The 25871-nt window shown below is 43.8% G+C and overlaps 2 protein-coding genes across 4 annotated transcripts in view; one reads left to right on the top strand and one right to left on the bottom strand.

Moving 5' to 3' along the window:
* Window positions 1-22366, top strand: part of LOC118309444 (E3 ubiquitin-protein ligase RNF123) — a 50691-nt gene extending 28325 nt beyond the window's left edge. For 2 of the 3 annotated variants that reach the window (XM_035631571.2, XM_035631572.2), the window contains exons 37-40: window positions 6787-7013; window positions 12859-12953; window positions 17795-17880; window positions 18938-22366. In XM_035631571.2, coding sequence (XP_035487464.1) covers window positions 6787-7013; window positions 12859-12953; window positions 17795-17880; window positions 18938-19037 — 508 coding nt within the window. In that variant the 3' untranslated portion in view covers window positions 19038-22366. Of the gene's footprint in view, window positions 1-6786; window positions 7014-7481; window positions 7635-12858; window positions 12954-17794; window positions 17881-18937 lie in introns of those variants that run through there. The other variant, XM_035631573.2, reaches the window with a different exon arrangement.
* Window positions 432-4463, bottom strand: amigo3 (adhesion molecule with Ig-like domain 3). Its single transcript, XM_035631574.2, has one exon. The coding sequence runs from the start codon at window positions 3141-3143 to the stop codon at window positions 1485-1487; it is 1659 nt and encodes a 552-aa protein (XP_035487467.2). The 5' UTR covers window positions 3144-4463; the 3' UTR covers window positions 432-1484.
* Window positions 22367-25871: the final 3505 nt, after the last annotated feature.

The raw sequence follows: 25871 nt of genomic DNA, 5'->3' as shown, positions 1-25871 counted from the left end.
TTATCTGTAAGTATCAAACCTCAATTACTTTTCTGTCATAAGGGTTTGATAACAACATCTTCAGAATCAATTACTTTGATTTGCTGATATATTGGTATTGGTATCTACCCCCCGAAATCCATTTTGGTCCTGCTGTAGAGCGAAGAGTATTAATGTTCATGTTCAACAGCTTCTTGAGTCATGATCAATAATCTCAAATTAGGGTGGGAAACTCTTAGTTCATGGTCCTGTGGTTTTAGAATGTGACCATACAGGAAAAAAACATGATAATTAATAAACAGTAATATGATCCCGATAAACAGATGGTTAATGGTGAATAAGTGAATCTTAATGTGAAGCGGTAACCGGAAAGGTTGTGACACATACACACGCACACAAACACACTTAACATTGGTGTTGTAGTGTTGTTCAGTATTAATAAGAAGCCAATGTTCAGATACAGAGGTTTATTAACACACAGATAAAGGGAGGACACGATGCAGTGTGAGGACAACAGGATGCAGTGAGACAGGGAAAAGTTAAAGAACATGTCGGCCCCGGGACGGGACGTCTATCAATACACCTTCACGTTTATTGTCCCAGACTGAGATATAAAAAGACCAAATAGATAAACTCTCCAAACGGAGACTCTGATCCTCCGGCATCAACAATCTCTACCGATGTTGTTCATTTATATCTTTATTTCCTGTTTGCTCAACTATTGTTCTCAACCCTCCAGGGGTTGGAGGGGGGAGGAAGGAGGGAAGAGGAGGGGTACAGGAGTCCAGAATCAAACCTCTCCTTTCAAACAGTTTCTATTTTTGCTTCCTAAAAGCTCTTTCTTCTGGAGCTTGTCTACTCTAAAACGTTTCACAGTGTGACGACGATACACTCACATCAGTTTGCTTCTAAACTGACACAAAAAAAGAACAGGAGACACTGAGAAGCTTGACAAAAATATTTTCTCTACATCTCTGTATGAGACTAGAAGGCATCTGTAGCAAGTGTTTCTTAAAGGTAAAGCCGTGCTTAAAGGGACAGACTCGTGCGTTTGGTTTTCAGTTCATGCTAACAGTGGTCATCACCTCCCTCGCCCCCTGACGTTTGCTCAGTCTCTGCTCTCTGTCTCTCAGTCCCATCTCAAACGGACTTTGAGGCTCCGTCTTTCTTTGGTCTGATTGGATTCTGATAGTTCAGCTCCGTCCTGCCTACGTCTTGTCCATGAGCACTGTCTCCACCCTGTCCGTCCCCTCACAGTGCAGTGGTTCGTGGCTGTGGTGCAAACTTGTTCTAACAATTACATGCACAGTTGGTCAACAATGTTCGTGGTGTGAAAATTGCATTTGTTCTCAGGCAAGGCGACTCGGCCTCGGGTCGGAGCTGGATCGCGGTTCTGCTCTGGTCGTGTCGCGGGTGCAGTGGGGAGGGGGTGAGGCAGAGGAGGAGGAGGAGGAGAGTGAGCGAGAGGTGGTGATGGTGCAGGTCTGTGTCTGTTTGTCCTGTTTCTATGGCAACATGATGGGTGTGTCTGAGAACACGGACATGATGTGGTCCGTCTCCCCCGCCCTCTGCTGTGACTGGCTGTGGAGCTTTGGCTGCCGCTCTGGCCCTAGCAGTAAACCTGGCCCCACGTGTCCTTGCACCGCCCCCAATCCTGGCCCTGCCCTGAGTCTGCCATTCTGCTGCTCTCTAATTGGCTCCAGAAAGACCACATGCTTGTTGGTACTGACCTTGCGGCCCGGGCCCTCGGTGGTCGCTGGTGGGGTCGGGGTGAGGATGGAGGACTGGGCGCTCCCTGCCCCGGCCTCGTTCCCCACGCTAGGGGCGGCTGGGGCCGGGGCCCTCCGGCAGGGAGGACAGCGACAGGGCGTCAGGAACAGGTACATGAGGACGAGCACCAGGCTCACCACACAGCCCAGCAGGGTGGTGAATCCGGTGTTGAAGGACTCGTGAGCCTCGCTCTCATGGTGCAGCACCACCGTCACGTTGACCTCGTGTGTTTCGTTGCGCTGCTGCTGCTGGTCAAGGGCCATACACCAGTAGACACCGGAATCCTCTGCACGCGCCGCCACGATCTCCAAGCTTCCATTGGTGAACATCTTGAAAGATCCGTTGTTCCCCGGCGGCACCACATACTCCTGATTTGGTGACACCCAGAGAAAGGTGACACTGCGGCTGCTGAGCGTGGTCACACAGTGCAGCAGAATCGCCCGTCCCACCTTCACGGAGACCCTGCCCTCCTGCTCGCTGAGCGGCAGACTCGTCGCAGTCAGGTTGCACTTGTCAAAGTAGCGGCCGTGCTGGAAGAAGCGCACGGTACCTTTTTGTATCCCATAGACCCGACAGGTGTGCTCTTGTCTGAAGTCTGTCACCGAGGCATATTCTCTCTGCTCCCAGCGCCTGAACAGTCCAAACATCGAGCACACACATTCCAGGGAGTTGTTGTGAAGGTAGAGTCCTTTCTGGACGGTGACGGGTAAATTGGCGATATCCTCCATGGGCAGCTTGAGCAGGCGGTTGGAGGACAGGTCCAGCATGGTCAGGTGAGGGTGGCTGTGCTGTTGGATGGTGAAGAAGGGGAAGTGAGTGAGTCGGTTATGACTGAGGTAGGCCTTACGGAGGTTTCCCAGCCCCGTCAGAGCCCTGCTCTCCACCTGCACAATACGATTGTTAAACAGCAGCAGTTCCTCCAATCCTGACAACTCTTGGAAATAGTGATGCTCCAAAATACGAAGCTGATTGGACGACAGGTCCAGGTGTCGGAGCAGTGACCCGGACATGTTGTGAAAAGCCCCCAGGTGAATAGTGGTCAGCTGGTTGTGAGTCAACCGTAATGTCTCCAGTCGAGAAAGTCCTTCGAAGGCGCCCGCCTTCAACTGATCGATCCGGTTGTGGCTGAGATCCAGAGTGACGACAGAGACGGGCATTTCTGCGGGGACCTCGTCCAGACCAGATGCAGTGCAGCTGACGATGTCCGAGGCACAGAGGCATCTCTCCGCCGGGGACGAGGCCTGAGACGGGCAGATGTTGGCCTGGACGGGACTCAGCTGGGCGAGCTGCAGACAAACTACCAGCACAACAACAGACCACCATGATGGTGACACTGCTGAAAGTGTTGGTGCCACCACACCCTGCAGGAAACCAGCACTACCACCAACATACATGACGCCAGCAGGAGCAGGCGGTGGACATCAGTTTACAGCGTCCTCTTTGTGACGAAGAATATTTCTCTGCTACTTTTCCCCACAGTTCATTTTTCTTTTCACATCCTTCCTTCTGCGATTCATCTCATTTTGGCTGCACATAAATCGACTCCTGACCAACTAACACACGAGTCTGAACACACAGGTTTTTCATTGTTATCGTCACGTGTGGTGAATCCTCTCTCTGCTGTTGCTGCCAGTGTAAACGGTTAAATCTCTCTCAGCCTCACAAACCCTCTTTGCTCTGTTGTGTAGAAGCTGCAGGACACAAACAGTGTCGCTGCAGTGGCCACTTGCGAGCTTGTGCAGCGCTCCGACTCTTTACTTTGTCCAGCCCGGTTAATGTTGAATGATGCGACTACATCTGCATCCACCTGCCAACATGGCAGCCATCCGGAGCGGCAACACAGTTAGTGGTGCAGGTGATCTGCTGAAAAACCAACTGCATTTATCGGGGAGGGGAGAGAAAAAAAATCTGCCGAATCCAACCCTGCTTTTAAAAGAGAGAAGTGTGGAGGGAGAGATGGATGGAACACTTTGCTGACGAGGTGGTATTACAACGTTGTCAGAGAAAACTTCCTCTAATTTCTCCCATCGCTGCACCTCAGTGCCTCCAGACTCGATTCCTCACCTCCTGAATCTGTCCATGACTTTTACTCCGGGTTGTGTCCTCGACCTCTGGAGCTGCTTGACTCCTCGTTCGGGCTCCAGGTGGATTTTCTTTATCCTGAAGCAGTTAACCAGACTTCAACTTTCACTCTTGTCTCCACTCGGCTGCTTCTTTTACAACAAAGGGGCCTCGTCTCATTTGTAGCATCTCTTTTTTCCCCCTTTCCACGCTAAGTTGGGTTTTTGTGAATCACGGCCCCCGGCTGCACGCCGCCCACAGCCTGCCCCAGATCAGATTTACGGAGAAGTCAGCATCCTGTCCACTCGACTTCACACAGGCAGCGGGAGGCTCAGTCTCTGTGGCTTTAATCCGGCAGCTCGTTAAATTCCTCTTTGTGTTGCTTTTCAGCAGCAGGAGGATTCTGTGAACTCTGAAACATGAAACCTCCCTCCCTCTCTCTCACTCTCTCTCCGTCTCTCCTCCTCCTGATCCCGGTCCAGTTGTTCTCTCCTCCGAGGATCAGTAGAAAACACCACATGAAGAAGAGGAGGAAAGTCGCCTGTCCGTCTCCAGACGTGAAAGTCCAGGCTTATGCCAGATGTGCGAGCAGAGGTTGAGCTGTGTGCGCTCACTGCCACCTCTAACTGAGCTGAGTCTGTCGCTGCTGGTGCTTTCCCAGCTCCACCTCCTCCCCCCTCCTCCCTCTTCTCACTCCTCCACTCCAGCCTTACCCCCCTCCAGCCCCCCCCTCCTCCTGTCAGCATCCTCCACCCATCTCAGACCCCCCTCTTTTTCTTTTTTTCACCACTCCGCTTGTTTCTCTATTTCTGTTTCAGGCTATAACACGGCTCCTCCTCCCCTCTCGCAATCGCTCTCCCTGCCTTTCCCTCTCGCTTTCTGTCTCTCTCTCCCTCGCTTTCCCCTGTCACCCCCCCCCCCCCCTGCACTCTGTAGAGGACATTGATTGGACAAAAACGCTGGGATTTTTCTTTTGTAGTTTATTTAAGTATAAATTGAATCCAGAGCACTTGATACTATTTTCACATTATTCCCTCGTGGCTGTAAACGATAAGGTGTCATAAATAAATGGGACAGTCTTTCTCTTTTAGCTCAGTGCTCATGACAGACAGAACCTGGAGACTCGTCTCTGTGTCCGTGTCCGTCTCACATCTCATTGAACGTCCGACGTTCAGACGGAAGCGTCTCATCTGCGTGCGGAGACTCTCGAGGAAATGTGTTGCAGACGTCCGTGTTCTCCTCAGGATGAACTGCAGTAAGAGCCAGCGCCATCATCAAGTTGAGTGAGTGAAACGCTCAACAACCATTGGATGGACTGTGGTGTGTTTCATTGAGCTCTGCTGTGTCTCCGAGCTGCGAGCGAGGCCGGAATCTCTGTGACGTCCTTTCACCCTGGACGCCAAACCCACAGATGTCTGTTGTCAGAGAGCAGCCTTCGTTCCCAGGTCACATGACTTTCCAGTAACAGATTTTTATTGGCTCCAGCTCTGATCAGCAGCAATGGAAACATGAATCATCGGCGGTCAATAGTTTTCTGTGACGCCGTGGAGAGTTGTTGTCCGCTCCGTCTACGTATAACTCTGTGACTCTGACGTCTCAGCCACAGATTCCATCGTCTCTGCTGAAGCAGTTTTCAAAATACGTTCAAACGTTGTTTCAATATTATTTAAATGTTGAAACTTTGTTACGTCTTCAGATGTCTTGTATTTTTTACGTATGAGATTCAGATCTACAGGTGGTCGTCCACCATGACGTGAGACATTAGACACGGTGGACAGAGATCGTTTTTGTTTTTTTTACCTGGAGATTAATTTTTCATTACAGTTCATTCATGTTCGAGTAGTTTTCATCTGGTCCGCGTGTAATTTGCCCTTTGTTGGTTCATAATTAAAGAGCGACTGAAAATGTCACTGACATTTTCCTGCCTGAACGTTGTGACACTCATTCTTCCTTTATGCCCTTATCTCCTTCATCTTCTCCTTTACCCCCTCATCTCCTCCTTTATCTCCTCCTCTACTCCTCATCTCCTCCTTTATCTCCTCCTTCACTCCTTCATCTCCTCCTTTATCTCCTCCTTTATCGCCTCCTTTACTTGTTCATCTCCTCCTTTATCTCCTTTATCTCCTCCTTTACTACTTCCTCTCTTCTTTACTCTTTCATTTCCTCCTTTAGCCCCTCATCTCCTTCTTTATCTCCTCCTTTACTCCTTCATTTCCTCCTTTCCTCCTTTCCTCCCACATGTCCTCTTTTATCTCATCCTTTAGTCCCATATCTCCTTCTTCATCTCTTCCTTTAGTCCCTCATCACCTCCTTCATTTCCTCATCTGTTCCCTTTCATCCTTCATCTCAGTTGGGAGGAGAGGAGGGGCCTCTCAGTGTGAAGTGTCATGGCTGCTGTAGTGATAAGGTCACAGATGTTGAAATGTCACGTCCTTCCCGCTGGATTCGTCCTGTGAAAACACAGAGGACACGTCAGCACCAAAAAACACATTTCATCATGCAGAGGCCAGAATATTACACCAACTGACTACTGACAAACCGACCAATTGACAAGCTACAGACCAACTTACCAACTACAGACTAACTGAACAACTTCAGACCAACTGGCCATGGACTTTATGCTCTAACACTGGCACTACACTCATTTTTATATGCTTCACTTCCTGCACAGATGTTTCAAATTAAATGTCTGGCAGCACATCAGTCTGTCACTCTCCTGAAGGATTTTATTTTGAAAGAGTTTATTCATAAATCATTATTTGTGTGGAAAGGTATTTTATACTGAAAGGATTAAGACAGCAGGATAACATGGAGGCAGGAAACAGGTTTCTGCCTCTCACTTCATTTATTCATTCATTCAAAAATAAAAGGTTGAGGTCTCCTGGTGGAGAAAGTGAAATGTTCCTCTGGTTCTTAATGATGGCAGATGCATAAAGTTCTCTTCTCCTTCTCCTCCTCCTCCTCTCCTCCTCTCAGGATATCCCGGGCTGCCTCCGTCCTCCTCTCCGACCCTTGTTTCCAGCTTCACTCCATCCAGCACCTGTTAGGGGAGGGGGTGGAGCCATCCAGCTCCTCAGCAGGAGCTGCCACCTCCACTGCTCGTCCAGTGGTGGGATCTTTGGGCTCGTCTGTGGCCCCTCCCATCCCCTCAGCCGCAGGAAACTCTGGGTCGTCGGAGCGCAAACACTTCTCCCTGCACGCATGTGAGTAACAGAGCCCAGAAACATGAATATGTAATATACATCGGAGAGGGGGGAGGGCAATGGTTCATGTCTCATTTGGATCTCCACTCAAACTGAAGGTCACTTCGTATACACTTACTCAGATCATGAACCCAGTTATTAGAAAATCTGTCAAAATTAAAGCAGCTTAAATTGACTGTTTAATCAGCTGTCAGATCAGCTGTTTGCTCTAAATCCAGTGATGAACTATGACTGGATCACTGTGATGCTCATTTTTCTCCCTGTTGCCACTGCACGTTATCGACTAACCTCGTTAGTCTTTGTTAATGTCACATGGTCAGACATCTCACACTATGAGATGTGACCACAGGAGACGAATAGGGTTAGAGCTTCAATCACCCAGCGACAGGAAGAAGATGTGGACAAAAAAGATCCATGTGAGGATTTAATGAATTGACCCGAAACACAGATCTTTATTTAAACCCAAAGGCTCAGAGCCCTGGAGTCGAGTTGGCGCCACGGGGGATCACTGGCCACCACAGCATCCTCCTCTGTTGTCGTGGCAACACAGGACGTTTCCATGACCACCTCGCATGGCATCTTCTGGAGTATTGCGGGCGTGTGTGGCCTTTTATACTCATCAAAACTGGTGTTTTATGATGTCATCAGTATGTGTAACACAGTTATTGAAACTGTCGATAATCATCAGACACAGAAATAAATTTATTGTTGAAAGACAGAATCGTCAGTGTATTCACAGGACGTGTTATCAATGTGTTGAGGGTCTGTCCTCTCTCCAGCTGACTCTGTGAGACACTGTCTTCAGGACAGATTGTCCTGAAAGGACGTGTGTGTGTGTGTGTCTGTGTGTGTGTCTTTTCTGTCTCTGTCATCTTCTCAGCTCACGCCTTGTCACTGCCGTTTGTCGTCTCTGTCCTCCTTTTGTCTTTTCATGTCTTTGTCTGGTAGATTATTTAAATTGTTTAACTCTTGAAGTGATGGGATACATGTCTGACCTGAGACACATGTTGATGTGATTCAGGGTGAGATCGCTTCCTGACGATGTCATCATCTCTGATGTTATCCACAATAAACCCTCTAGAAATCCACTCAGAAAGCAGAGGCTGCAAAACTCCATAGATAATCTTGATGTTTTTAAGTATCCTTCAGTATAACATAGTGATCCAGTGACAGTTCACTGTTCATCACTGCAAACAGCAGCTGATCACGGTCAATTCAGCTGCTTTTATTTTGACAGTCTGACTTAAAGTGAACAGATACAATGGATTTAATGTGGATCTGGATTCAAATGACCTTTTCACAGAGAAACAAGAAGTCCTTTTGGCTATAATTATTTACACACATTACAGACTTCAGTGTGTGTGTGTGTGTATGTCAGAATAATGACGCTCCTGCTTAATGTGTGTGTGTGTGTGTGTGTGTGTGTGTGTGTGTGTGTGTGTGTGTGTGTGTGTGTGTGTGTGTGTGTGTGTGTGTGTGTGTGTGTGTGTGTGTGTGTGTGTGTGTGTGTGTGTGTGCGCACATGCTTGGCTGTGTGTGTGTGTGCGCGTGCTTGTGTGTGTGCTTGTGTGTGTGTGTGCTTGTGTGTGTGTGTGCGCGTGCTTGTGTGTGTGCTTGTGTGTGTGTGTGTGTGTGTGCGTGCGTGCGTGCGTGTGTGTGTGTGTGTGTGTGTGTACACACGTACTTTGTTTTGATGCATGTGTGTTGGTGAAAGCACTCAGATCCTCCAGCCCTGAATGTATTATGGATGATACTGTGCTGCGTTCACTGTCTCATTTGGAGACTCACTATGTAAAGAGCCCTGAGATAATATATGTTGTGATTTTGTTCCAATGGAATGAAAAGAATCAGAGCGATGCATACCCTGCACAGGCGTTGTATGGAGGCTGTACACACACTATATATACACTACATGTGTATACTGTATACACACTGTGCTGTATATGCACTGTATATACACTATGTATACTATGTGTCTTGCCCATTGACTGTTTATAAAAAAGGACGTCCAGAAAGTGAAGACAATGTTGAAGTGTCTGAAGCCTGTATTCTGTGGAAGCACCAGCAGAAGGCGACTCACTGGTTATTTCTAGTGATATAATGACTTTACTTCTCACTTGATTTATATCAGTCAGTAAACATTTTCCTGAGGAGTTTATGATTCACTCTCCATTTTCAAGTCTTCTTCGATACAACACGATGTTCATTTAGTAAATTATGGTCCATTCAGAGTCAAACAGACGATAAAGCACTGTATGTATTGGGGCGTTGATACAGCAAAACCAACGTGACATCACAGTGGGTTGATACTTGGTCTCGCGACTACTTGGTTTCACAATGATACTGAATTTATCTCATTACACAAATGTTGTTGTTGTTGTGATAGCAGTGGCAGCAGTGGAAGCAGTGATAGCTGTGCTAGCTGGCCGTTGTTGAGCTGTACAGTGCAGTGGAGCCTGTGTTTACTACAGTGTGTGTGTGTGTGTGCGTGTGTGTGTGTGTGTGTGTGTGTGTGTGTGTGTGTGTGTGTGTGTGTGTGTGTGTGTGTGTGTGTGTGTGTGTGTGTGTGTGTGTGTGTGTGTGTGTGTGTGTGTGTGTGTGTGTGTGTGTGTGTGTGTGTGTGTGGCTAATCAAACCCTTTAGTCTTCCTGTCTGTGTTTTAACTTTTGGCTCCTTCAGCTCTCAAACTTTATTGATTGACTTTATTGATTACAGATCACTTCCACTGACATTTCCATTATTCATAACACTCAGTGTTAACAGGCCACAGAGACCTGCAGGGTCACATGAGGAGGAGGAGGAGTTAGTGAACCGACGAGTGAGGCGTGGGAAAACTGACGACCTTTGCACACATGCACATGTGTGTATGTGTGTGTGTGTGTGTGTGTGTGTGTGTGTGTGTGTGTGTGTGTGTGTGTGTGTGTGTGTGAGGCTGCCTGCAGAGTTAGACATCAGAGTCAGTTCTGTACAGTTACTGAGACAACAAGTCTCTCCTGTGAAAAGTCCATTGTAATCTTTAACCCTGCTGTGTCATGAATTTTCTTTTATATAATATTTCCATCTCTGAACATCATTATGTGTTTTAACCATGATCATACCATCTCTTGAACCTGTTCAACCTGAATGTCAGCACAGTCCCGTCAGTGCATCTGACTCAGGTGATTTGAGAGGGCGGGACAAAGCTCCTGTCTGGTCGTGTGTAGGTTAAATGATGAACGTGAACATCTGCGGCGTCACAGAGAAGCTCTCACATCTGGAGACCGGACTCTCCTGGTGTTTGTGAACGTTGTCAGAGTGAAGGGACTGTTGAGTGGAAATGATCATGCGGCGGAGACACGAGGACAGAGAAAAAACCACAGAGGACACGACTTCATCAGCAGGTCGTCCTCTAAGAGCTGAGAGGAAACTCACTTTGTTCTGCTTCCTTTAACGCTCTCCGTCTCTCTGCTCCATTTATTCATCTCTTCCCTCTCTCTCTCCCCCTCTCTCTACTTTCACTCACATCTCACTTGATGGCTTTTCGATTTGTCTTCCCATTTACCACCCTCCCTCCCCTGCACTCAGACATATCTTCTGTCAGTGGAGCAGTGAGTGGTTGCACCTCGGCCTAGACCCTGATATTGGCTTGTTGGATCGTTGCCACACTGATCTCCAGTGAGATTTCAGTCTCTGGTCGTGATGTCTGCAGGAGCGTGGAGGGGGAGGCAATGGGGGAGGGAGGGAGGAAGGGACAACAAGATGATATACTTAGACTAAACAGAGACACTGGTACAGTTACAGTGTAAACACATAATGAAGGACTGAGGAGACGACCGGGGGACAGAGACAGCGACTCTTTTCTCCTGACGTCAAACTTAGGAAACTTAAACTTAGTAGATTCAACCCGTTGACCTCTGCAGTAGGAATGTTCCTCCGGGTCCTACATCGGTATTTTTCTTACTGTTATGTCATTTCCTGCAGAATCTTCAAATGCTTTCATATCTCTATATACATTTGTACAACCTAAGATAAAAGATTATGTAAGTCAATAATTCAGAATGAATTATGAAAGTAGTGAAATTGTTATAAACTTTTTTTTAAAATCAGATATCTTTTCCTATCAAATTTAGCTAAATAAACACAGAACACATATTGATGCAACATATTTCTAAATATAGAGACATGAACAAAATATTTCTTTACACTCTATAAGTTATGTGAACATGTAAATTTTTTTATTAACGTTTTCTGATATGAAAACCTTTTTAAATATTTTGATGTTTCATAAACAATGCTATGTTTATTTTCTCAATTCAAGTTCTATATATTTGTATTTATTGTGTTTTGTTTTTATTAATAATTATTATAACCGTAAAATATCAAGCCTCAGTTACATTTCTTTTCCATAAAGGTTTGATAACAACATTTTAGTAATTATTGACAAATAACCTTTAATATGTTGTCAGAAATATGTGCTTCTGAATTTTTTTTTTACTTCCAAATATCGGCATCAGCCCCGAAAGTCCATATCGCTCGGACTCTAGTATTTTGTTGGACATGTGTCACGTCGATGCTTCGCTCGTGTTTGTGGTTGACAGTGAACGTTGGTGTAATAAACTGTTTATATGGAAAGTCAAAGAGTCGACCAACACTGACATGTCTCTGCCTGTACAGTCACAGTCACAGTCATGTCCTCCATCTTGTCCCAAGGGACAGGAGGTGTCTTCACGCTCAGTGATACGTCTTTTCAGCCCAGGAGTCTCGTCTCTGTGGACGTGTCCAGAAAACATTAACATGGAGACGTTGGACTCGATCAGCATGAGAGAGCAGCAGCTCGTCTCCAGAGACTCGTGACCCATCTCGTCCTGTGGCTCACCTGACATGTGCACTGTCCCTTTAACACGTCCCGCAGTCCGACTGCAGCTGTGGAAACATCCAGCGTTCGCCTCCTTGCACCGACGTCAATTCTATTCTGATCAGAGTCAGATCCTTGACGTGAAGTGAATATCGACCGTTGGATTATTTGTTTCGTTCGGTGGCTGATGGACGATATTTGATAACTCTGACACACTTTCTCTTCCTCCTCTGTGGTTTATATCGGGAGCTTCAGCAGAAATGGGATCTGTGAAGAGCTCAGTGATTACCAGACGTCATTGTGTAGATTCAGATCAGTTTTCAGAGACTTCAGCAGCATCCCACATCACACAGCTCCGTTTTATCCAATTATTCATGTTTCACTTGAAAAATAACATTTGTCCGAAGTTTAAACTTTCAACCAAATAAAGAAAAGAGAAGTTTGTTTGAGATTTTTCAGCAGATTTATAGACGTTTGTCACTGTGATGTTTATGTGAGTCAATACAGGAAGTGATTAGAACATAATTACCTCCAACAAGGAGGTGATTAAAACATAATTACCTCCAACAAGGAGGTGATGTTTTTACCCATTTGTTTGTTTGTGTGTTTGTTCGTTTCAGGATTCAAATCTAAAGAACAGTTTTTCAGTACAATTGGTGGAAGGATGAAACATGGACAAAGAAAGAATCCATAAATATTTGGTGTTGATACAGAATTTTTTTTAAATATCTTTCTTTAACATTGTGAGCTACGTTTAAAAAAAAACCACAAAAAAACCCCCCAGATATATTTAGGGGACTGATATCTATCTATGTAAGAGATTTGGTGTTGATCCAAATAAAAAAATGGGTCTAGTAGATTTAAATGTGTTTGCATGAGGGACTGTTGGTGGTGGAGGTCTGAGCTCATGAGTGATATTCTAGTTTGATGACTGGTTCATCACTGGATAAGAAACTGTGTCTCAGTCGTGTGTGTGTGTGTTAACGGCTCCACGTGTGTTTTTTCCGACAGACACCGACTACATCAGCGAGGAGGAAAAACACAAGGTGGAGCTGATGTTGACGTTCCTCACAGAAGAGTCCAAACAGGCTGCAGCCAGCACAGCTGTAAGTACAACCCCCTGTCCCTGCGGGCAGGTCCCGCCCCCGGGCAGACATTTCATCATAAACACTTCAGACTTTACTTCTGAAAACCATAAAAACTCACTTTTAATGGTCAAAGCCTCGAGGAGAAAAACCTCTGAAGTCCAGAACCATTTTAACGAGAGAGTTCCAGGCTCTTTGTTGCTCCACATTTAACTCTGCACTGGAAAGACTTTCATTATTAATTTTAACACCTAATGACAACAGTGATACTCGAGTTCAACTTTTCCCATAAATCTTCTGACCTCTAACCTCTGACCTGGTTCAGATTGAACCTGACAGAAGTCTTCCCCTGAATGCCTGAGAATCTTCATCTTCTTCGTCATGTAGCTTTGTGTGTAGTTATTCAGGGATGTTGGGGGACGTCAGGTGTTCGTACAGTCTGACACTCTCTTTGCTGGGAATTACAAACTGAGCTCTGTGATTTAATCCTGAATCTGTTCACATTCATTCAAAGTGTCTCATTAATTAGCAGCTGAATGGACTCTGATCAGCTGCTGTTTGCACTGAATCCAGTGAGGAACAGTCAACTCGTCACTGGGTCACTGATTTTTAAGGCTGCAGGGGCTGTAGTTCTGCAGCCCCTGATTTCTCGGGTTTATAGATGATGAGATGATATCTGAATATGTGGCTGCAGATCCGGAAACATAGGGACGTGGAGACGAGACGTAGGGACGTGGAGATGAGATGCGGGGGACGTGGGGGACTCCCCATGAACATTTAGAGTCGGTCAGGCTGAAGAGGAGATTTTGTTGAAGAGAAGCAGTTTATAGAAAAGTGGTGCAGATTGTGATAACGTGACCAAAATATCTCATGATTCTTATTGTGATACTTGTCAAATCTGCCCAGCTGGACATTTGAAAATATCCAAGATGGTGGACATTTTTCAAGATGGGTGCCATGATGACCATCCAAATTTTTAATTTTCTCACAGAACTCATCAGAGTCATCTGGTATTGAACTTGCATCATGAATGGTGACAATTTCTTGGGTTCAGCAGTGGCACCAGAGGACAGATGAATCAGCAGTTTGGTCAAACTGACCTTGTCGTCCTCTGGAGCGATGGTTTCCAGGAGAAACTCGTTTCCGTCCATCCCTCTCTTCCTCTGCAGAGGAAACCTGATCCCCCCCATCCTCCTCCTCGACTCCACCACAGATCTACAGAGAGAAACAAAATTCATTATTGATAAGACAAGAGATGGACACATCATTGTGTCTCCGTGCCTCTATGTCTGCCTCTGAAAGAAATGAATTCAAGGCTTTTTCAGACTTCAGACTGGTCCTGAGTCTGTGTCTGTCTCTCAGAGACAGAGCTGGACCTGGGTCAGTATTTCCCTCGGACTGAGGGCCTGGGTCCATCAGTTGTTAAATCAGGGACAGTTTGTAAAGTTGTCAGGTCAGTGAGCAGCTGGTATCTGTAGCTCAAGAGTTTCCATAAACACGAAGAGAGGCGACAGCTGTGATGTCACTGCAACAAGACGACTACGCTCCAATCATGGGCTGTCTCTGCTGTCTGATGAATACAATATGTTTTGAACTTTGTGTTGAATCTGCTGCTCAGGAGACGGACTGAGTTAGTCACTCACTGCCTGCTAGTTACATTACATGTGATTACATTACATTACAGTCAAGTAACTGTAATGTCTGGTCTGAATGGTCGACAGTGACATTGATAAATAATTTCAATAATTATAATGTATTTTCACAGAGTTTCTAGATGTGAGATTTCACTCAGCTGCAGTGCAAAATTGTCCACAGCTTTTAGTAAGTAAAGTTTTTTGCTGGAAATTAGGTTGGAAAAATAATTGAAGATGAGATGATTTCAAGTCCGTGTCCACAACATCAGATACTGGTTTTAAATTAGAACTCTTCTATAGAGAGAGCATTGCATTTTGGGTTGTTAAGGCTAACAAGGGTTTTCAAGTCTTTGTGTTCCAGAGTCTTCATGTCTCCTTGTGAGAGAAAATGTGTCAAACAGCAAATCGTCCGTTGGAGACGATGAGCTCAATGAAACTGAAGCCTGAGAAACTGTCACAGAAAATGATTGTGACACTCAAGAGTCTGACAGCAGCGATGGCGTCTGAGACCGAGATACGACACCGATGTCTCCTGTGTTTCATAACTCACTTCTGCCACACTTCAAGATTCAAACTGTTTCCTGTCGCCCCGATCAGGTGGTCCAGATTTATGCAGACATTAGTTAAAGCTCTTTGCCTCTCATCGTCTCAGTCCCTTATCCTCCTTTCCCTCAGCATTTTGTCCCCTGATGTTGATATTTGTCCTTCTCTCCTTCACAAATGCGCCACGCTTCTTTAGTTTTGGGCATCCTTCGACTCACCCGAGACCAGACACATCTTCCTCTCCTCCCTGGTCTTTCAGGGTTCATATGATCTGTGGGTCCCTCAGCCGCCACCCCTTCGGTTCCAGATGACAAATTTAACAAGATTTATCTTCCAGAAAACTCTTCTCTGAATATGAAGCTCTGTCTGCACGTCATTGATAGGAACATTAATATCAGGGCTATGTCATCCACTGATTCTCTATAACACCGTTAAGTGTCGCAGGCGGCTGGAACCAGACCCGGCTGACATTGGACAGGTCACCAGCCAACCACAGGGCCGATGCAAAAAGACAACCAACCACTGACACTCACACTCTAAATAATGTTGAGTCGGATCAGATTCACTTTGACAAAAGGTTAAATTTACCAATGAGCTCAGAGTCACATGTAAATAAAAAGTGAAATCAGAGTCAGCTGTTCCTGAGGAGGGTCAGTGATGAATGGGCGAGCGTGAACTAAACTGTTAAACGACCTGATTTATCGTTCAACGTATAAATATTCTTCTGTCTCAGCCCGACAAACTTTCTCAGAATAAATGAGTCAAACTTTCAAACAGGTGAAAAGAGATTTTTCCACAGATGTTAAACTTCAGACTTCTTGTTTGCTGCTGCAGCGATAAATCATGAATAAATATGCATTTTACTCCCATCTACACTTTTCATATACAGTAATATATTAATGTTAAATCGAATGTGTGTGTGGGGATGAGAGCAACGTGTTCACACATCTTTGTCTTGGACAGAAGAAAATGAAAGACATGAAAAATCATTTATAATCGGTATGAGAAAAGTTTTACTTTATTTTTTCTCGTTTCGTCTTGGTCCTTCACTCTCCTCCTCTTCTTCCTCTCTCAGTCTCACTTCCTCTTTATAAAAACGGCAGGTTTGTGTGCAGGTTGTGTGCGTGTGTGCGTGCATTTGTACGTGTGCGTGTAAAAAATTCCGAATCTGGAAACTGTCTTTCACAAACTGCGTTCAGGCCCGACAGGTAACGACATGAAGTGTCCAAGGGATATAAGGGAAGGAGATTGATTCAGTGAATCAAGGTTCAGCTGCTCAGAGACGTAAATGAAGCGTCTCCAGACGAATGGAGGGGAATAAACGATGAGCAGGACGAGGGAGAGGACACAAATGTGTTGATGAAAAAGATTAATGGAATCGAGGAGAGAGGAGGAAACGGAGGAAGGAAATGAGAACTGAAGGAGGAGAGAGGTGACGACAAGGGCACAGAGGAGATGAGGGAACAGAGGACAGGGTTGACAAGTGGGGGGCGGGTGAGAAAACATACGGAGAGAACAGATGAGCAGGGAAAAGGCAGCGGGTGTGAAGAGCGAGTGTGAGGTTGATGTCTCAACACCTGACGTGACAACGCACACATCCCATGATGCACAGGGGCCAAAGATTTACGTAAAACATCATGTGACTAATGATTTTTTTAAACGGATGAAGGCGATTAAAGGAACAGGAATCCATATAAACAAATAGATTTTATATATATATATATATATATATATATATAAAAATATATATTGGTATATAAATTACCACCACATGGACTGAATAAAGAGACGAGCTGACGTGTTTTGTTGAAAGCTCAGTTTGACGTCTGTGACAACGTGAAGGTGGAGGAGATATCAGAGTGTTATTGTGTCACTCAACTGCTCAGATGTGAAATGTTCACATTAACCCTAAAGCCAGCCACAAAACCACCTTCAAACTGTCCTAAGACCACCGTAAAACTCTTTTAAAACCACCTTCAAACTGTCCTAAGACCACCTTAAAACTCTTTTAAAACCACCTTCACACTGTCCTAAGACCACCTTAAAACTCCTTTAAAACCACCTTCAAACTGTCCTAAGACCACCTTAAAACTCCTTTAAAACCACCTTCAAACTGTCCTAAGACCACCTTAAAACTCCTTTAAAACCACCTTCAAACTGTCCTAAGACCACCTTAAAACTCCTTTAAAACCACCTTCAAACTGTCCTAAGACCACCTTAAAACTCCTTTAAAACCACCTTCAAACTGTCCTAAGACCACCTTAAAACTCTTTTAAAACCACCTTCAAACTGTCCTAAGACCACCTTAAAACTCTTTTAAAACCACCTTCACACTGTCCTAAGACCACCTTAAAACTCCTTTAAAACCACCTTAAAACTGTCCTAAGACCACCTTAAAACTCCTTTAAAACCACCTTCAGACTGTCCTAAGACCACCTTAAAACTCCTTTAAAACCACCTTCAGACCAACCTACCACCCTAAAACCACCTTAAAATCACAGAATTCAATGTCAGTCTTACAATTTATTAGAACAGATGAATCACAGGAGACACTAACTATCTCCTGTTTCCCCGTTGAGGGACTTATACTATCTTATCTTATCAACATAGGGGTTGTCTGTCTGAACATGTGACTCGAACAGAAAGATGAATGAAAGTTTGGACGTTTTCTTTTCTGTCTTTCAGCCGACCTGTGAAGAAGACCTCTGTCCCATCTGCTACGCTCACTCCATCTCTGCTGTGTTCAAACCCTGTTCCCACAAGTCCTGCAAGTGAGTACATGCGCACACACACACACACACGCACACACACACACAGGATTAGTGTTCATGAGTCAGCTGTTCTGTGGCAGCAGCAGACGTTGGTTCATATCTTTATACATATTTCATGTTCTCCTAAGGTGCGTTTGATTTAGTGTAGCTGACACCAGCTCAGCTGTTGTATGGATCATCATGGAGCTGATTGAAAACTCTGTCACCACACTGAGCTCGGCTGCTTCTAATCACCTGCCAACTCAGGGTCAATTTTCCCCAAGTGTCTGTCTGGCCCATGTATTTACTCTCTGTTCGCCCCTGTCATCTCTCGGCCCCTCCCTCCCTCCCTCCCTCCCTCACATCAGTCTCCTGCAGCAGTTTAAATGTGCTTCACTGTGATCAAACATAAACCACTACATAAAGTTAACTTCATCAAGGACTGTCCCTTTGTTCCTGGCTGCTAACCATAGACTATATGAAAATGGATTTAGTTACCGGGTCCGGAAAATTAAGCCAATGTCAAAGATCTTGAAGCCTGTATTCTCTCGAATCACCAGAAGAGGGCGACTGCCTGGTTGCAAAAAGAAGTCAGTTTCTTTAGAAGTCTATGAGAAAACGACTCCTCACTTGATTTATAACGTCAGCTAACATTTTCCTCAGGAGTTTATGGTTCAATCGCTAGTTTCAAGTCTCGTCTAATACAGCATGATAGACGATAGAGCACCGTTTGCATTGGAGCATGGTGGATACAGCGTGATTGACAGCTGGTCCGTCCAATCGGTGCATGGTTGCAGGTGTAGGTGGGCATCTCAGTCAGACCACATTCCCATTTGTGGTCTGAGTCCGGTTTCCACAAATCAAAATATGGTCAAAATAAGAAACTTGACGCAAAACTCTAATCGCCAATTTGTTTGACCTAGTGACCTGACCACATCACTGGCTTCATGTTTTCTGTTCAGACTCCATGTGACCATAAAGAGGATTTGACAGACTGTTCCTCTAGGTTTATGTAGAGAAGGTGACATGACAATAAACACAATGATGATGATGATGAACATAATGTTTCTCTGTGCAGAGCCTGTATCAACCAACATCTGATGAACAACAAGGACTGTTTCTTCTGCAAAGCCACAATCACCGGGGTCGAAGACTACAGCAAGCCAGCCACCTCCTAACACACGCACACGTACCCACACGTACCCACACGTTAGCTGTAAAGATCATAAGGTAAAACGACGTATAAAAAGAATAAAGATTGTGTGTAAAGTCTGACATCTTCCTACTTCATCACATCAGTGAACAGATGTTCAAGGCAAATCCTCTCAACTTCCTGTTCACTGAACACGAGACGAGCAGGTCGACCTGCAGTGATGTGAAAGGTTGAGAGAAGAAGACGGAGGCTGGGGAGACGCTCTGTCCTCGTCCGTCTTTGTTTGTTTCTCAGAGACTTGAATAAACGTAAATGTTTCAAACTCAACAGTAGATTCCACGACTAAACGCTTCACGATTCTTTTCCCTGAACCTGAGTCCCTGTGGAAGTGGAGACCTGATCAGCCCTGACGCTGAAAGAAAAATAATTTTATTCACCTGTAACAATGATAACCAGTCACAGACGATCACATTCATTCATACCGACACAGACTTTACAAAGATGATCTAACAAATAATGCATAAACAAACAGAATCCCTCAGATCGCTACATATCTAATATTAGCATTAGCATTAGCTGCTGTTCAATAACCAACTTCTGCCTCTGGAGGTGAAAAGTAATGTTACAACCGTTTCTTCTGTTTCTATCAGTTCTTTGCTTTTACTCAAGTTAGCATGCTAACCAGCTAGCCGCGGCCCGTCTGGTGCTCAGAGGACGAGTTATAACCTCAGGTCTTTAAACACAACGTTGGCTGAAGTCATGTGCATTCACAACACGCTGCTCAGAAGACCCCCCCCCCCCCCCCCCCCCCCGAGTTATGAAGTCGTTGTTTTCCGACTTCGGTGTGTTCATGAGCTTTGAGGTGGGAACGTGGGAAAAACACGGCCACTGTAAACAGAATGTGTTGTTTTAATGTGTTAAGAGCATTTTAACTGAACGTTTCCTCTTTCCAAATATTTGCATAATAACAAAGAGCAAATCAGGTTTGACTGGCATTTCAATGATAATAATAGTGTTTTTGTAACTAATGTAGGTCACTATGTGGACAGAACCATCACGACTTAATGTTTGATTTAAAATTAAAAATATAGATATTTGATATGTAAATTATCTATGATATCCAACATTTTTGCCGAATATCACAGTTATTGATCATATTCATAAATCACAACACCTGACAAAGTGACAAAGTTGTTCACTTGAAATTCAAACTTTCTATTCAGAGCAGAGTTTTCCAATAACACACACACACACACACACACACACACACACACACACACACACACACACACAGTAGGTACGCTCGGCTGTAAAAAACAAGATGACAGGACTCCCTGTAGTCTGTACAGCATTGATAAACACACACACACTCTCACACACACACACACACACAAACACACTGAACCTCCTCAGTAAAAACCTCGACGGATGACAGCCGCGTCCTTGAGTGTGAGAACTAGCTGTCACATTAGCACAACAATTCACCTCTACCTGTCAGTGCAGGTACACTAGACACACGCACACACACAGGATGGCATATGTCTCCTCTGTGGAGGAGCACCAACACAAAGACACACACTCGGGGAACAAAGGAAACCCTCCTGTGGATAGATTACTGAAGGCGTCCGCTGGAGACGACCCCTCTGTGTCCACAGAGAGACAAACTGTGTCGGACACTTAACGACCTTTAAGAGACGAACAACCATGAAAAGACTCAACACCACCGCAAAGTCACGGGAAACTACTACATACTGACCCCGATGTTACATGATCAGAGACACGGCAGAGTCTGAAGCCACTGTAACTGTAACCTAACATACTTAAAATACTCAATTACTTTACTACACATTCGGTCTTCAACGTGTCACACACACACACACACACACACACACACACACACACACCTCCACTCATAATCTTAGAATTGTGGCTTTTTAAAGGACCAGTCTGAAATTTTTACAAAACACAAAAGTTGAAAAGGAATTGTGAAAATGTCAGACTGTCCCTTTAAGTAGACACAAAGGACGGAGTTTTGACTAAAACTTAATTTTTCCTCTGAACATCGCATCCTGATGAACCTCAATTCAACTTGTGGTGCTGAAGTTTACTGCAAAATAACGTGTTTTTCTTTTTTCTGGTGAAACGTGTTTTGTTCCTTGTATTTAGTTAGATACTGAATCAGCAGATTTTTTTTACAAACTGAAGTGATCACTGAGTCTGAAATAAATCATGTGATTGTTGTAGGATGTTGGTCAAACTTTAAAAAACGTAATGTTTTGTTATTGATCCAGGAATGTGCATCTTTATTTCAGCACTCAACCCAAATTCCCAAAATATTTTAACTTCCCTGAAGGTTCAGTTTCTAATATTTGTATTTCTAAACCACGACTTCATTTCCAGTTGAAAGGTTTTGCTTTTTGTGTTGAATTATTTTTGTTTGAAGTTTGATGTCTCATTCATTGGAGTAAATTCAAAGGAAACTGAAAAAGGGAAAAAAGACATTGAAATAATAATTTGACATTGTGATTTTTGTTTGAAAGGACAAGTTAATGTTAAAATCCTTGAATTGAAAATGTTCCACTTGAATTAAAACAAGGACATTCAAATAAGAGTTTTAAATATTATTACATTTTCTTTGATTTAACATTTTCGTTTCAGTTCTCCACCCAAATTTGTCGACTCATTATCCAGTTTATTTTTTCAGTTTCCTCCTGACAGTTCATTTATGGTCTGATTATCCCGAGAACTAAAATCATGTGTAGTATTTCCCTTCACGTTTTATTTCTAGGTATGATCAGAGTGAATGTGTTGTAAATGTGGAATCGTTCAGAGCTTTGTCAACATTCGACTCTGTGGCTTCAGTATTTCTCAGATTTGCTTCGTTGTTCTCGTTGGAAATGAGCTTTGAGTTTTTCTTTCACGGTTCCGTTCAAGTTGCAGAGTGAAGCTCTGATCGGACGATTCTGCTTCTGTGACGTTTCACTGACGACGAATCGACTCGACACAAACGTTAGAGTTACATAAACTCACGGGTTCGACTGAATGTTTTCTGTTCTTTGTGTGTCACTGATGTTTGTGTGGTCGTTTTTGTGACGATGAGTTGTTGTGGTTCTCATACTGTATTTATAGCATGTTTCTGAGTGAACGTCGGGTTCGAGACGCAGGTTTCCTGCGGCTGCTGAAAGTTTTAAAAGGTTTTCAACTTTCTCTTCATCCACTCACTTTGATTCGCGGATGAGGGACGGCTCAGACGTTTTTAGGAGGATGGACAAACATATTTCTTTCCATTTCTCCTTTGTGAGTGAGAGTGCACATATATTGACTATGTAACTGCATTAAATTATTTATCCTGAACGCGCGAGTCTGCTCTGTGCTGTTTGTTTTGGAGGGAAGTGAAGAGAAATGAGGTTTATTTCTTTCTCAATTTCTGTTTTTGATATAGTTTTCTGTTTTAAGGATATTATTCAACAGAATATCACTCAGGTTAATGTTAGCGTTCATGCCAATAATCTTCATCTGGTTGACGCAAAGAGACAATTTATGGCCTGGAGAAGTTTACAGGTTTAAAGCATCAAACTTTTTAGAAGAGAAACGACTGACGACGTCTGAAAATGACAAACAGAAAATCATATAATGAAACAAAATGTGTGAGTAACAACAGGTCAAAGTGCTGAAGTATAATCAATATCAACGTCGTCATAATATTTCCAGTATAATTACACATTACGCCTTACACATTTCATAGCACAAGTATAAGCATTGTATACGAACAACAAAATTAGAGGAAGAAATATAATGAAATGTTCTCATGCTCCAGGTATAAAAACTGCTGATACATGTCAAATACACAGTCATTGTGTGTGTGTGTGTGTGTGTGTGTGTGTGTGTGTGTGTGTGAGACCCATTTGTCTCTACTGCAACCTGACACCAGGCTCCCGACTGGGTTCATAGATTTAGATGGAAATAACTAGAAAAAGGAAAAAAACTGAGGGATTGAAAGAATAGGAGGTAAAGATGGAGTGGAGGGAGGAGAAATGGTAAAGATGGAGATGGTAAAGATGGAGGGGAGGTGGAGGTCGAGTGGGAGGAGGAGGTAAAGGAGGAGGTAATGCCGGAGGGGGAGGTAACGATGAAGGGGGAAGAGACCAGTACAAGGGCACTGAGTGTATTTATAGTGGAACAGGAACCTTCTCTTTTCTTCTTTCCCCTGATCGATGGAGAAGCAGCACACGACCTGTGCACTAATGGCCGCCTGCTGTGTGCCTCGCCACTTGGGCATTGTTCTGACTCAGTCGCCCCCTAGTGGCAGAACGTGACCACGTCGTGTGTGTTAACATCTGCTCCAGCTGTTGATTTAACAGATTCGAGATTTAATGAGCAGATTATTTTCCTTCTTCTGGTTCAGCTGGTTTCTACTTTGTTCAGTTTTAGATTTGACGGTGAGACTCTGACGCTGTTTAACAGAAAAAAGTTAAACAGTGACAAAAGAGGTGGAGTTGAAAAGTTCTGCTTTATGGGTTCAAAGTTATAATGAATATCTTCCTCAAATGCTTCTGACAATTCACTTTGATGAAACTGTTAATTTCTTCCGCGCTGCCAAGGAGCCTCTGAATTGATTAGACTTCCTGGAATATATTTGCCTTGGGGCATTGGTTTTAATAACTTAATAACTTCATATTGTGTGAGCCTGGGCATTTCCAAGATTTATCATTTAAACTTTAATTGTAAAATTACTCAGCAGGAGTTTCTAACTTGCTCGAGAGCCTCAAGAGGAATCTCGTTATGTTTTCACATCCAACACTGATGTCGGACATGTGAGCTCTGCTCAGTGTCGTTCCAGATCGAGAAGGAAAACAGGGACTCATCATATTTCATGAAAAAGTTAAATGAGATGTGAAATGTTGAAACGAATCAGTGTGTTACAGCTGCAGTTTTATTTAATGTACAGAGAAACAGAGTAAAGTCCTGACAGAAGTATTATAAGGGTTATTTATAGACTTAGACTGTTCGCAGATATATGCTTTTATTCTATTTCATTTATTTATTGTATTATTTATTATTATTGTTTACCATTATTATTCTCACTTTCCTCATATTATTTCTTGTAAATGTTTTGCTGTGCGTGTGTGTGTGTGTGTGTGTGTGTGTGTACAGCAGTACTTTCACAGGACTTTGTCTCCACCTAGTGTCTTCAACCTGCTCACACCATCAAAAACATTTTCAGTACCTGAATCACAAATATAATAACACTAGTCCAACAATAATGATAATAATGGAAATGGACTCATTTACTATTAAACTGTCATTATTAAAAAATATATCACCAATTTAAGTTACTGTGTTGGTTATATTTGTTAGATTTTAAATGAACAAAAATGTAAATGAAAAAAAAAAGGTGTTTCATCATAAAAAAACACGACTCAAACTTGAAGTTTGAGTCGATGAAGTTTTGAATCGATGAAGCCTGAAAAGATGACAGAAGACGAGCGGTCACACGGTTTCAGATCAGATCAGATCAGTGAGATGAGTTTTACTCTCAGTATAATAAGATAAGATGATCGAACGATGAATCTTGTTTGTCACTTTTTCACTGATTGAGTTATTTCTTTGTTAAAGTCAGTTAATGAAGAAATTAAACTTCAAGTCTTTATAAAATCTCACACACCTATAGATATCAGTCCACTAAGTATGTCTGATTTACTTAATCAAGATCCATAAATTATTTCTCTCACCACAGAAATGAATGGATTCCTCTTTAGTCCATGTTCCATCTTTCCACCAAGTTTACCGGGAATTTGTTTTGTAGTTTTTAATTCTGCTGACGATCGATTGATAAATCGGTCGCTACTTGTGAAAACAACCTCCTTGTTTCTTTTGAAGGACACAGATGTTCATTACAATCAAACATTACTTTGTTTCTTACGTCTCAGGTTTTGTTTTTTAAAAATCTCAACAGTTTCTGCAGAATTTCTGTCTGACACGTGCAGTTAAGAGCCACCTGGTGGATGAATGACGCACCTGCATAGATGGTGTTTCTCTACACACTCACTGTATGAGCCTGTGAGTCACTCAACGCTGACGTCTGATTGGTCGACTGTTGACTGTGTCATTCTGCTGTCCTGACACCAGGTGGAGTTGTGGAGCTTCACCTGTCTTTATTGTGAATGAATGATCGGTGACTGTGTGTGTGTGTGTGTGTGTGTGTGTGTGTGTGTGTGTGTGTGTGTGTGTGTTTTATTTACTGACACTAGGTTGTATGTGTTTTCATTTTTCCATTCCTTCCTCCACTGAGCATCTGAAAGTGACATATTAACAGATCATTTCTTTCTGTTTGAAGACACACACACACACACACACACACACACACACACACACACACATATACACACACACATGTATGTGTGTTTGTGTTTTTTAATCATCTTTAGCTCTGAATCCTGATTATGTTCTCTAAGGCCACTGATGTAATGAGGTAAACACACACACACACACACACACACACACACACACACACACACACACACACACACACACAGAGAGAGAGAGCAGCCAGTGAACATGTGGAGCATTTAGTAGCCAAAGAGCCAGATGTTTCCTTCTAGAGGTGGAGGAGACCAAACACAGAGCTCAAACAGAGGGAACACTGGACTTGTCTCTTCAGTTTTCTTTCCGAGACAGAAACTGTGAGAACTCGCTCCGACGCCCCCTCGCTGCGAGATCACACGGTGTACGAGGCTCACGTTCAGTCTGCAACCTGTTCAGATTCCTCAGGGGTGAAACCCGTATACATGTGGAGTTCATCCGTCATCGACCTTCGCTCAAATCAATCAGGTTGATTGACAAACTGGCCGCCCGGCTG

This window comes from Scophthalmus maximus, chromosome 6, assembly GCF_022379125.1.
Source record: "Scophthalmus maximus strain ysfricsl-2021 chromosome 6, ASM2237912v1, whole genome shotgun sequence".
In the NCBI taxonomy this organism is placed as follows: Eukaryota; Metazoa; Chordata; class Actinopteri; order Pleuronectiformes; family Scophthalmidae; genus Scophthalmus; species Scophthalmus maximus.
Note: the sequence above shows the minus strand (reverse complement) of the source record. Positions and strands in the feature narration are given on the sequence as shown.

What these genes read in the sequence shown, in the direction of transcription:
- amigo3 (XM_035631574.2), bottom strand. Translation starts at nt 3,143, where the DNA reads ATGTATGTTGGTGGTAGTGCTGGTTTCCTGCAGGGTGTGGTGGCACCA.